Here is a 13,661-nt window from a genome sequence, read left to right on the forward strand (position 1 = left end):
AGCCAATTTCCCAGCCAGCGGATCGTGGTGGAGTCAAGGCCACAACTGGGCAGTTTGGCCAAGAGGTGATCATGGGATACCAGATCAAAAGCTTTTTTGAAGTCAAGATATATGACATCAATCTTTTCTCCCTTGTCCAGGTGAAAAAGGCAAAAGCTCAATTACATTTTAATTTAGTTATCTGAATATCTCTGGAATAGTTGAAAGGTTTGGTGCATCTCCTTCAAGTTTCTGGATAGCCACTGAAACTGGTAGTGGCAAATTGAATGCTCTTTGAACTTCGAACCCAGAACACATAGTTGATGAGAATCTGCTTCCAAATCTTTATGGGAATAATCTGGGATACTGTGTCATATATGGAAGCACACTGCAAACTGTTCTTTGTGTGCAGCAAACTATGTAAACACTTTGTAGTCGAGCCCCATCTAGTTTCTCTTGGCAATAAAAGTGCACTTTCCTTCCCCTGCTTCTCTTTCTGTAATTTCTTCAAAGTCTGATTAGTAACATGATGATTGTTGAATACCTTCACAACTGTTTTGCATTTTGCCAATGTTATCTTCATTGTATCCACACACAACGCTCAATAAAGGATTTCTTTGTATATCAGTCTATCCATCTGACATCAGAGTTAGAGATTCTGCTTGACCGATCCTTTGAATGACCATTGTTTTGAACTCTGTTGTGCTCTGTATCCAAGAGAGAATGTGCTAAGCAGTAACTTGATGGTAACTTACGTGATGGGCGAATTAGTTTGTAATAGATGTTAGGTTCGGAAGGGACCTCAGTAGGTTATCAAATCCAACCCCCTGCCCTGGGAAGGAAAGAGTGCTGGGGTCAGATGACCCCAGCTAAGTCCTTGTCCAGTCTCCTCTTGAAAACCCGCAAGTTAGGGGAGAACACCACCTCCTTTGGAAGCTCATTTCAGATTCTGGCAACCCTTACTGTGAAGGTCTTCCTATGTCCAACCTAAATCCATTCTCTGTCAGTTTGTGGCTATTGTTCCTAGTTACTCCAAGGGAGTGCCCTTGCAAATAAAGGCATCTCCTATTCTCTGCTGCCTTCCCCTGATGAATTTATAGCTAGCCACAAGATCACCTCTCAGCCTCGTTTTGCAAAGGCTGGAGAGATCCAGGACCCTCAGTCTCTCCTTGAAGGGCCTTGCCTGCAGGCCTCTGACAGTACAAGTGGCCCTCCTCTGAACAGTAATGTTTCAGTATTGATTTTCCAGTGTTTGTAAAGAGGTGTACCGACCACTTGCAAATATAGCTCAAGCTATATTTGTCTTATCTGCTTTTTATTGATCTTCTTTTGACATTTTGGCCACAAAGCTTGATAAAAAGCTTGACTGTCTTGAACAGCTCCAACTCATGGTGGATCGTATATCTGTGGCAGTGATCTTGAAAGTGAGGATCCTACTTCTTCCCCCAGACATAGCAGGTCAATGTTTTCACTTTCCATCTTTTGCAGATCTGCTATTTCACTTGAGCTAACAAGTTCCTGCAACAAAAGGGGGAAAAAAAATTATTTTAGCTTATTTTAGTCTGACCTCATCCATCAGCAGGAGAAGGAGAAATAGCAGGGAGCTTGCTTCCTCTCTCCCTCTGCCAGAAAAAACACTTTACTGCTCAACTTGCTGCTCAGTTGCCCTGGGACTGCAGAGCCAGAGGGGAGTATAGTCTGGCCTCTGCTGTCGGCCAGAGAACTAAGCTTGCTCTGCTGGGTTGAAATAGTTAACTATCTATTATGTAATTTTTTAAAAACTATTTTTAAGCTTAAGCCGCTTTGGGTGCTTAGTGCAAGCAGAAAGGCAGGATGCAAATATTTTAAATAAATAAATAATAGTCCACAGTTGCATTAACAACTCTTAAAATAAAATTACATTACAATTGTTTTAAAACAGCATAGCTGCTAGTCTATATTGTGTGGCATTTAACATATTAATTTGTTTACTTACATAGGATTGCTGAAGTAGACTTTTCTCAGATGTGATGTTTCACCACTTCATTGTATTGGCTTTCTGTATATGGTTTATACTCTTTCCAGACAGTTTCTGCATGTTGTTATTAAATGTTTCTTCATTCTTGTTGCATTGTTAGTATACTTCTGCCCACAATATGTACATCTACCAACTTTCTTCCTTCCTTCAGTGGCTTGAACTTCATTATAAGGATGGCACAGACTAGTTTTTTTCCTGATTAGGCGTTATTATCACCACTTCAAATGAAAAGCACTACAAAATTAACAGATCCTATGCAAACACTTACGACTTCCCCAACTTGAGAAAATAAATGAGACACTGCTCTGTGTGTTTGCTGAACTGAAAGTGAAACAAAAATTAATCACAGTTTTAGTTTTGGTTTTGGTTTCACTTGCAGTCTGAGATGAAATATGAATTTTAGCTTTCGTTTTGATTTGACCTGCACAGCCAATTAGGTGAATTCATAATTTTATTTTTGGTTTAAATTATTATGTGAGTGTATTTACCGTCCTGTTTACAAATCCATAAAACATGTATGTACTCTCACACACACTTCCTAGGGATAATCATCTGAAAAACATTGATTACAACTGTGAAACTGTCAAGCTTGCCTAATATTGTATTGGCATCCATTCATTGTTACTAATGAATTTTGTGAAACGATGAATTTTTAAAATGGAAAATTTCCCACTGAAAAACAAAGCACTGGAAAATTTTCAGCCCCACATCTCTGCAAATATATACTTGCATGCTCTACAGCAAAACTTTACTGACCAAATGGTTTACATGAGCAACATGGTATAAATATGAATAGTACTGGTGCAATAAATTCATTAGTTTTATTTGTTCGTGAAGTAAGTTTAACTCAGCGGTTGGGGCAGTAAGTAGCATGGAACAAAAGATTTGTTTGAGCATAACCTTAAATTTTTATGATGTTTTCTACTTCTTCACTTATTCTTCAGGTTAAAGAATTAAACCACTATTTGGAAGCTGAGAAGTCATGTAGGACAGATTTAGAGATGTATGTGGCTGTCCTCAATACACAGAAATCAGTCCTGCAAGAAGATGCAGAGAAATTACGGAAGGAATTGCATGAAGGTAAATTATGCAGTTGCACCAGGTGTGGCTTTCCTACACTAAAGACTTGAAATGCCAGGTGGCTTTCTCCTGTTGTGGGTTTTTTTTTTGTTTTCTTTTAAATCTTGGCTTACTAAACAAGTATTTTAAATGCTAAACCATTTGAAGTTTCTCCCTGATGAGCAGTTCTTATACTGCTGGATGTATTTATTGGGGAGAAGAGGAATGAATGTTTTCTTGCCAAAAGTTACTGAACTTGTACTACTGTAACCTCGTCTTTGTTATAATACCCCTGTATTTAGAATTAGTAATAGTGATATTTGTTTACAGTAAAGTGATGTGCTAAGAATTGTAGAATTATAAAAGAGTACAGTCCCAACACTGAGGAACATACACTCTTGTGTTTTTTGAATTTCAATAGGAGGGATGTGGATGTGGATATCTGCAAGTGCAAATATGTAAATTATACCATTTAAAGAGAATATAAGCAGTCGCTTTTATGTTGAAATAAGCAAGACAAATGGCCTTTATCATTTTGTTTAAAATAATAAATCTGAATGGTTTGTTTTTCAGCTCCTGTGTTGTAGAATGTTTAAAAGTTTCCTAATTAAAATGTTATTGCCAGTAATATGTACCTCTGACCTTATCCACACTTGAGCTAATGAAATCCCCATTCATTTCACCCTTAATAATTATTGAACGAAATTTGACACGGAGTGCAGCCCTGACAATTACCTTTAACTCATACAAATCTCTTTGGCTGAAGAAAAAGAAAAATGATCAACCATTAAAATCCAATTAAAAACTCTTGTTTTGATTTCTTGAATAGTCTGTCATCTCTTAGAGCAAGAACGGCAACAGCACAACCAGTTGAAACACACGTGGCAAAGGGCCAATGATCAATTTTTGGAGTCTCAGCGTTTGCTGATGCGGGATATGCAACGTATGGAAATTGTTCTGACCTCTGAACAGCTGCGACAAGTTGAAGAATTAAAAAAGAAGGATCAGGTCCTTACTGCCTTCATTTAATTTGTAGTATGAGCTTACAGAGTTAATATGTTATATCAGTTATTAAAAGTGCTCGGTGAGCTAGAGAATACCTTGTGGCTTTACTTTGGCTCTTGATTTATTTTATACTTTGCAAAATGCATTTGTATTTCAGAAAGTAACAGTTTATAGAGCTTAATAGAAAAAGTGCATGTTTATTGCATTTAAAAATTGTTAAAACATTTGCATACCAGCAATTGCAGCAGTGCTGCCACCATCAATAAGAGAAATTTTAAGAAAGGCTGGAACTTAAGCTTGTAGAGAGAAATGGATCCCTTGTAGTATAGAAGGACTGAGTCAAGAAAGTTGAAAGGTCAGATTTTTTACAACTTTTTAAAATACAATTCCTTGCTCATGGGTAAATGAAAAGATCATTGTATTGGGTGCTACTACAAAGAAGAATTACTTTCTCTCATTCTGAGGATTGTTTATAATTCAAGATGATGACCAATATTTTATCACTCTTCCCTCCTGCCCCACTTTGTGTCTGATTCATGCTTCTTGTATATGTCCTTTGCCTTTTTCAGTATGATCCAGGAAGTCATGTTTTTCTTTCCTTTGGTTCAAATGCCCATGCTTTTGTTAATGATACCTTTCAGGGTACAGGTAGGGTAGTTTAAACAGTCTTTCTTTTATAAGCCTTGTAACCTCTGATAAGAATGAAGGTTAGCAATGAGCAATTCCTTTTGGAATAGCATTCGTTCTAATCATTGAATCAGCTCTCAGTAATGGGTTCTTCTGTTAAGTCAGTATGGCGGTATATGTCTCTTGTGAAATGGGTACTATTATGTATCTCCCTGGCAAAATCTCTTCTCTATAGTTAGATTTATTAAGGGAGCTCATGCAGTGGCTTCCAAGTTCAAATTTGCATTTGCATGAAATAGGCCAAAATGTGTTTTATATTTAAATATTTTTCATTGACGACTGATTTCTAGGAAGAAGATGAGCAGCAGAGACTTGACAAAAGAAAGGATCAGAAACAAAAAGATCCAGAAGATGAAACAAAAGTAGTATGTTCCCATGAAGAATCCCTTCCACAGTTCTCTAATGAAGAGGTAAAACAAAAGAACTGTTCAGAGTAACTGCAGTATGCGTTTCCCATGGTGTTTGGTATAAGGTGCTGCCTTCTGCTAGTGCTGCCTCAGTACATCTTGGCCTTTATCCTCAGTTGGTTATCAGCCTCCTTGAACAATGAGTGCTTTTGAGTTGCCGTTGCATGGTCATGCTTGTCTGGACGCAGCCTAAGAGCCCAAAAATGATGCTTTTGGATGTTGTCAAAATCTCTGTGTGTGTGTGTGTGTGTGTGATCATTATCATTTTGGGGGTTGGCTAAAATTGTATTTGAGATCTGCTTCAAATATTTTCACTTGTCAAAAACAAGTACTAATGAATACCTCGGTTTGGAACTTAGAAACAATGTCAGACTTGAGTAGTTTAAATTGCTTTTTCTTATTATTCCAATGCCTCTATAGTTGCTTTGAACATTGTCTGAAAGTTCACTTTTGGCCCTATTCTCTCAGTTGCCTATCCAAATGTAATTTTTAAAAACTCATTTTGTTCCATGCTGTAAAAGCACATGTAAACCCTGCAGAAGGGATTTGTTAACTTGCATGAGCTTTTAAACAGAATGTAAGCAGAAGTATTTCTTGTGAGTATATTAAGCATTTGAATCTGCGTTTGTAGCCTTAGATTATTTTGCAATAAATTGTCAAAAGAGGGGATGAGTCTCATGAGATAAGCATTTATCTGGCAAGGGTTAGGAGTTGTGCATCCAGTATTTGTACAGGTGGTTGAACTATATAAGCCCTAGGGTTGGCAGGGAACTTATGATTTTAAAATGCAGAAAAACGTTCTAAGCCTTCCTGTTGTATGGTATTGTGGCAAAACCCTGTACATTAAAATCTCCACAATGACTTTTTTTAAACTGTACCTACATTTTCTTTACTTTCCCATCACAGAAATATCCAGCAGTTCAGTAGCCTTTTTCCGTTTATTTTAAACTATTTTTAAAAATACACAAAATGTACTTTTTTAAGCTGCCTTTAAAAGTTTGATGTAAAAAAATTAGTTTACTTTGCTGTAAATGAGCTTATTACATTATGTAACTTACGCAGTTTGAGACACTGTCCTATTAAGGTAGCTTGTGACTGCTCCTGAAAGACCTAGGTTTGAGCCTAATTAAGGATAATGAAGTACAGAAGTTTGAATTTTCTTTCTTGTATCTGCTTGAGTTTGAAACAGGACCTTAATGTTTTAAATTTAATTTTTTTCCCTTTGTGTGTTGAGTTGAATGAAATTCATGGTCTTAGCGGAGACTGAGCAGGATTCAGTGATTCACCACTTCCTCCAAACAACGTGACACTTAAGAACTGGTTAAGGAATAAATTACAATTTAATCATAACTGGGCACATCTACATGTGATATTAATGCGTCTGATTAAGCTCTGGCGCAGTTTGTAATGGAGTCAGCGGCTTCCGGGTGCAGCGTCTTCACGTGCTTCTGGGACTGCAGCGGTTAGAGCCCGGTGGGCCCCAGGCACATGTGAAGATGCTGCGCCCAGGAGCAGCTGACCTGCAGCAAGGGGCCCAAGGGTCAGCCCTGGGCTCCAGGTGGTGGTGGTGGTAGAGGGGCTGACTATTGCATGACAGTACTACAGTACAGGCCTAGCCAGCAGGCAGCCTCCACCCTTGTGCTCCAGCCAGCCCTGGTCACAGCCTACATGTGTATTTGAGCACAGGGAAGTACTCCGCCACAGGATAGTACTTATCAGGTAGTACTATCCTATGGCAGCGGTAATTAGTTTATTGCACCCCAGTGTCAGTGCACATGTAGACAGTGGTGGTTTACTGTGGAGCTAATCAGTCAGCTTTGCAGTAAAGCGCACATGGGGATGCTCCCACTGAGATTTTGTTTCATCTTGCATCTGGCAGCAAGTCTGTGATCACATCACGACTGGCTTCAAACTTTGTACCATAGGCTACCAACATTTGTGTGCTCCAAGGAGTTCAGGAAGCAGAGAATTGAACTTTTGGTCTTTGTACATTTATTTCATTTTTTTATTCCTTGGGGTACTATAAAAAGTAAACAAACAGCTGCATTCGTTTAGTTTTTGCAGTTGTCCCTAATGGAATATCTGAAATAATTTATCTTTTGAGTAAAGTGTGGCTTCTTTGGATATTTGCCAGGATTGTTTTCCTTTTTCATTAAAATTTATAATCTGTACAAAACTATATAGGAAGTGCTATACAGAAAGTAATAACTTTTTTGCTTTACATGTATGACATGTAAGCTCTATAGAAGATGTGCGTTTTCCAGATAGAAAACAATCCTTACAGAAAAAAAATAAAAAGTAAACAATAGCCTCAGGAGTTTCCTAGGTCCAAGAGGTCTAATTATCCACAGTGGATTTTACAAATGCTTGAACGTTCTCAAATATTCATCAGCAGAAATATCTTTCTGAAAAAAACATATATATGGGCCTGCAATTTACCATATACTAACAAGAATGCTTTTTTTTAAGTTTGCATGTAAGTATTTGATTAAACTGAACATGGTATGGGGAGACGGGGAAATAACAAAGGCAACACCATTACAACGCAGAACCTGAGCGTCATTGCTTAAGTGTGTGTTTAGATATTCTTTACTGTTTAAAAAAATATACAGCATTGTTGTATTGCAAGACAGTTTTATAAAGAAAACTGCTAATGCTTAGTTGTGCTCTATTCAAATGATGGTTGAATGTTTGCCTGTAACAGCTGTAGTAACTGCTTGCCCATTCATTTCTAGATTTATTGATGGCCTGAACATACTGCTTCTTGCCCGTCACGTAGGTTTTGAGTTTCTATACCATCACCTGTGTTGTGGAATATATTTTTGGATAACAGTAATCATATTTGACTAAAGCAGTTTTTACTCTTTTTTTTTTTGTTTGTTTCTGTTTGGATAACAGCTGTTTTTCATTCAAGTTCTGATTTAAGATGGTAAACGTCATTATAGTTCATTGCAGTTCTTGCAAATAAGTGTTTGAGATTTACTTAGGATAGATGATCCAGTAATATTTTTGCACTTGAGCTGCATACCCCAACTTTGTTCTAAAAATTGAACTAGTTGGGAATATTTTACAGTGCTCCCTGAAAATCACTAACAATCAAAGTAAAGAAGAGTACATTTCAAAAGCTCGTTCACTTTAGCAGCACAAATGTCAGTCCTAGAAAAATATATTTCAAGATGTATATCAAGATTACCCAGAAGAACTTAGTTTAAGATGAACAAAATTGCAATGCATTGACTTTCAGTACTGTTTTACAAACAGCTTAGGGAAAAACAGAAATCAGTGAAATGTTGGTAAGCATTTCCTGGAATCAGCCTTAAATTCTTTTTTGTAAGTTGTTCATATGTATTGTATTCTCTAATCTTTATTATTATATAACAGGCTTACAATGTTGATGCAGTCTATCAGAGGGAATAGCTAGCATGTCTTGTGATGATGGCATAATCTTTGGTGCCTACATTTAACCCTAGACTGAGGTTTGTGGACATAGTCTAGTAAATATTGCAACAAAGTTGGAATGTTGGGCAAATTTGTTAGCCATAGGCCATTTTAGTTCTTTATCTTCTACTTGGCACTCGAGACGACAAGTGTTCTCACCAAAGCCAGGTTACATCTGCAGTTACCAAGTCTGACGACTCCATTTTGTTATCCTTTGGGCAGGGGGCTGGACTCGATCTCCTGATGTCCCTTCCAGCCCGGATGTCTATGAAATCTATGAATCCAGTTCAGATAAATATCTGATGTCCAGTATCCAATTTGTATTGCTGTTACTGCCAGAACAAAGATTGAAAATTTATGAGTTTTTGGCTTTTTTTTTTTTTCAATTTCAGGTGCATTTAAATAGCACCCATGGCTCAGTCCATTCTTTGGATGCAGACTTGCTATTGTCTTCTGGAGAATCGTTCAATAAATCAGATAGTGATATGTTTAAAGATGGACTTCGGAGAGCACAGTCAACAGACAGCCTGGGGACATCTGGATCTTTACAGTCCAAAACTTTAGGATACAACAACAAAGCAAAATCTGCTGGGAATCTGGATGAATCAGATTTTGGACCACTAGTTGGAGCAGATTCAGTTTCTGAGAACTTCGATACTGCATCCCTTGGGTCTCTACAAATGCCAAGTGGATTCATGTTAACCAAAGATCAAGAAAAAGCAATCAAAGCAATGACACCAGAGCAAGAAGAGACTGCCTCCCTTCTCTCCAGTGTTACACAGAGTGTAGAAAGTGCATACGTGTCCCCTAGTGGTTACCGCTTAGTTAGTGAGACAGAATGGAATCTACTTCAGAAAGAAGTAAGTAGCCCAATTGTTCATCTTGCCATTGTTGCTTTTGTGTGGTGGTTAATCGTGTGGTGTTGGGTGTCCACTGGGTGAGAACTGTTCAGCCCTTCTAGATATGCTTTGAACATGGAGCCAGCTACAGAACTTCACACGATCCTAGTTCTTTCCTCAGAAGATAGTCTTGTGGGGTAAAGCATATTTAATGTGCAAGGGGTCTGGCAGATGCTATTCAGTGGAAAGACCATTCCCCTTTTTATGAAACCTAGAAGTGTTGTACATGGAAGGGCTACAGGAAACAGCTGGTTTAGATACTGGGCTATCAATTGGAGGCTGCTTCTGGTCTTGCAAAAGGAGGGGAAAGAGAGAAGATGAGAAATAAAAAAGGCAAAAAGGAGATCTGGTGTAATCTTGAGATGAGCAGGACAGGAATATAAAGATACAGAAAGAAAAGTGTTTGATATAATGGAGGTCCTTAGCACCCGAGTCACTTATCACCGGTGGATCATGCAGGAAACCAAGTTTAGAGCATATATAAACCCTGCCACCAATCAAAATGTCTGTAGTCCACTAACCAACGATATAATCAGCTGCAGAACATTTTCAGGGACTTGCTCTTTTTGGGCACCATTTTTGTAATCCTATAAGCAGTGGATGGTAACTGATACACAGTAAAAATTCTGTTATCTGGCATACCCCGGATAACAAAACATGCTGATTAATTGAGTGGCCCCAGCTGCTGCTTCTCTCGCCATGTCTTGGGCATCCCTCCACCCCTCCTGCAGCATTGCCGCCCCTCCCATGGAACCTGCAGGCCCTGCGAGCCCTGTGGGGGCTTGGCAGTGCAGGCTGCTTTGCCCTGGGCCGTGGGGGCTCGGAGAATCCGGAAGTGCCACGGTGGGCACTTCCGATTTCACTTTTCCTTTCAAACTGGCATGCTGGTTAACAGAGCATGCTGGCTTGTAAGGTGCCGGTTACCAGAGAGTTTACTGTATTGTAATTCCAGTTAGCATGATGCACGTATCAAATTTATGCTCAATTCACTGTAAATCACCATATTTACTGCACAGTATGGGCGTACATGTGTAGACGAGCTGACCTGACTGAAGAAGATGCCACATTAGAGTTTTGTTGAAGGAACTGGCAGGCAGTTAAGTCAAAAGCCTGAGTTTTTTTCTCTTGCTAAGGTGTGAGCTAGTGTTCAACTACTGTTACCACCGTGTTCAGAGACTACTGAAAGGGGCTACTGAGATGGCCCTGAAAAGGAGGAAATGGGAGAGAATATAGAGGGAGAAAAGTAAGTAAAAAAACCAAGTACAAAAAAGGGACAAAGGGCAAAGAGAAAAGGAAAGACAAACACAGGAGTAAGAACTGCAAGAAGTAAAGAGGTGAATGCTGAAAGGAGAGAAACGGAGAGACAGGGCAGGTATGGTTGTGGTCATAAGACTGACTTTAGCATCTCAATTTTTACAGGATTATTAGAATTCAAATAGGCCATCAGTTGCATGTTTAAGCCTCTCTGAACCAGCTTCTTTGTCATCTTGTCTAAAATGCTAAGAGACTATGTTATGTCATCATGGGCAATTCCAGTCTTCTGCATTCTTTCGGACATTTTTTGCCCCACTGATATTTGGATGACATTTTATTCCATCCCTTAGAAATTCTGAGAGAAACATTGTTTTCCACTTGTTTCTGGGGGCAGGAATATAAGGCTAAGTTTCAAACAGCTGTGAATACTGCTCTGTGTGGAGAGACAGGGAGTGGCAAATTCAAATGAGATTCTGCTTTGCAGCACTGACTTGTAGTTGTTGCTTTGTTAAAACCCTGGTCTGAGTTCTTAAATTCCAAAAACAACAACTGAAAGATTGCCAAGCTGGATCAGAGCAGCAGCCCATCTAGTTGAGAATTTTATCTTTGATACCAGACAGTATCAGAGGGTTGCCATGGCAAAAAATAGCAAAAATTTATTGCAGAGGCAGGCAAAAATTACTTAATCTGTGGGCAGAATGTAGCTGTGATTTTTGTTCACATTAGTTTACCAAAGTGTTTTATTTTGCAAATTAAAAAAAAACCAGCGTAAAGTTGTGTGGAGAACAGGCATATAAAGAACAAAGTATTAAATCATATTAAAAAGGAGTTTTATTTGGTAGTGAATTTTCAAGGATTATAAATAAGATGCATGAAAATTCTTGGCCTTACTGAAGTCAGTACCAAAACTTCATTGATTCCATGATGGTAATTACTTCACCCTATGTCCACTATATGAAAGCATTCTGACTCATGAGCCATACCACCAGTGGGTGTAAATACATGTATATTAGATTGTAACTGCCTGCCCTGCCCTGCCCTCCCCTCCAACCCCTACCTTCTGAGAATATGGAATCTTTCCTGTATGGAAAGCTTATTTTTAACCACAGGCTTATATTTGAGAAGGTGAGTTTTGTCCATGTAATTTTGCTTGGGATGTTCTCATCTGTTTTTTAAATGAACCTGTTAAGCTCTTGGTTCCTGTTGCTGCTGACTGTGCTTCACCAGTTATTCACGGAGGCAGGTTAGTGCTAAATGTATTTGCCTTTTTATGTGAGAGGGTACAAGTATATTTGGGTGCTTCTATATGTGACCATTTACTGCACAGTAGCCAAAATTACTGAACAGTATTGACATGCACACCTGTACTGCACGGTAAATATGGCGACTTAGGCCAACTTGAGTGTAACTTTGATACCTGCATGATGCAGGTATAAGATTTATGCCTCATTAGTAGGGTTGTACTGATAGAGATTTTGGGGACTGATACAGAGCCAATTTTTAAGGAGGCATATTGGCCGATACCAATCCAATTTCTGATACAGCTACGTCCAGCTGGTAAGTCTCTTGTGGTAGAAGGGGACGGGGAGGGAAAGGGGCATGGGGGAAGCAGATTTCATAGACATGAGGGCTGGAAGGGACCGCAGAAGACTGAGTCCAGCCCCCTGCCCCAGGGGCAGGAAGTCAGCTGGGGTCAAAGGATCCCAGCAAGATAAACGTCATAGAATCATAGAAGTAAGATCAGAAAGGACCTTGTAGATCTTCAAGTCTGACCCCCTGCCTGGACAGGAGAAAAAAGGGCTCAAATGACTCCAGCCAGGTAGGCATCAAGCCTCTTCTTAAAGACCCCCAGGGTAGGAGCCAGCACCACTTCCCTTGGAAGTTGGTCCCAGATCCTAGCCGCCCTAACTGTGAAGTAGTTCTTACGGATGTCTAATCTAAACCTACTCTCCAACAACTTGTGGCCATTATTCCTTGTTATGCCAGGGGGCGCTAGGGGAAACAAGGTCTCTCCCAAACCCTTCTGTTCCCCCCCCAGTGAGTTTATAGCCAGTCACCAGGTCCCACCTCAGCCTTCTCTTGTGAAGGCTGAACAGGTTCAGGTCCCGCAGTCTCTCACTGTAGGGTCTGCCCTGTTGTCCCCGGATCATGCTAGTGGCCCTCCTCTGGACCCTCTCCATGTTGTCCACATCCCTCCTGAAGTGGGGCGCACAGCACTGGACACAGTACTCCAGCAGTGGCCTGACCAGTGTCGCGTAGAGGAGGAAGATCACCTCTTTGGCCCTACTTGAGATGCACCTGTGGATGCCCTGCCAACCGTGACATCTCATTGTCTGCCCATGTTCATCGATGACTCCAAGATCCCTTTCTGCCTCTGTGCTCTCAGGAAGGGAGTTTCCCATCTTATAAGTGTGCTGCTGGTTACTGCTACCCAAGTGCAACACCCTACACTTGTCAGTATTGAAACACATCTGTTTTTGTTAGCCCACCCCTGTAACCTATCCAGGTGTTGTTGCAGTCTTTCCTTCCCTATTAGCATGCTCACCTCACCGCAAATGCCTCTTAAAGGAGTCCAGAGTAGGTGCTTGCACCACCTCTGGCGGAAGTCTGTTCTAGGCCTTGGGGTCTCAGACAGTAAAGAAGTTCTTCCTTATGTCAAGCATGAAACGGTCTTGGAGGAGTTTGTGACCGTTTGACCTTGTCATCCCTTGGGGCACTCTGGTGAACAGGCGTCCCCCCAGATCCTGATGTATGCCCCTTATATACTTATAGGCAGCCATCAGGTCCCCCCCTGAGCCTGCGCTTTTCCAGGCTGAAGAGTCCTGTGGCTCTCAGCCTCTCATCATAAGGTCTGTTTTCCTGACTTCTGATCATGCATGTGGCTCTCCTCTGGACTCTCAAGCTTTTCCACATCCT

At 40.1% G+C, this 13,661-nt stretch overlaps 1 protein-coding gene across 1 annotated transcript in view; it reads left to right on the forward strand.

Annotated features, from left to right (window-relative positions):
• The window catches only part of RABEP1 (rabaptin, RAB GTPase binding effector protein 1), a 91,019-nt gene that overhangs the window by 57,628 nt on the left and 19,730 nt on the right, over positions 1 to 13,661 (forward strand). Inside the window, exons 6-9 of the mRNA XM_019545438.1 lie at positions 2,941 to 3,076; positions 3,885 to 4,063; positions 5,038 to 5,157; positions 8,985 to 9,452. Coding sequence (XP_019400983.1) covers positions 2,941 to 3,076; positions 3,885 to 4,063; positions 5,038 to 5,157; positions 8,985 to 9,452 — 903 coding nt within the window. The remainder of the gene's footprint in view (positions 1 to 2,940; positions 3,077 to 3,884; positions 4,064 to 5,037; positions 5,158 to 8,984; positions 9,453 to 13,661) is intronic.

The sequence above is a fragment of the Crocodylus porosus genome, unplaced genomic scaffold (genome assembly GCF_001723895.1).
Source record: "Crocodylus porosus isolate Cpor-Errol unplaced genomic scaffold, CroPor_comp1, whole genome shotgun sequence".
Lineage (NCBI taxonomy): Eukaryota > Metazoa > Chordata > Crocodylia > Crocodylidae > Crocodylus > Crocodylus porosus.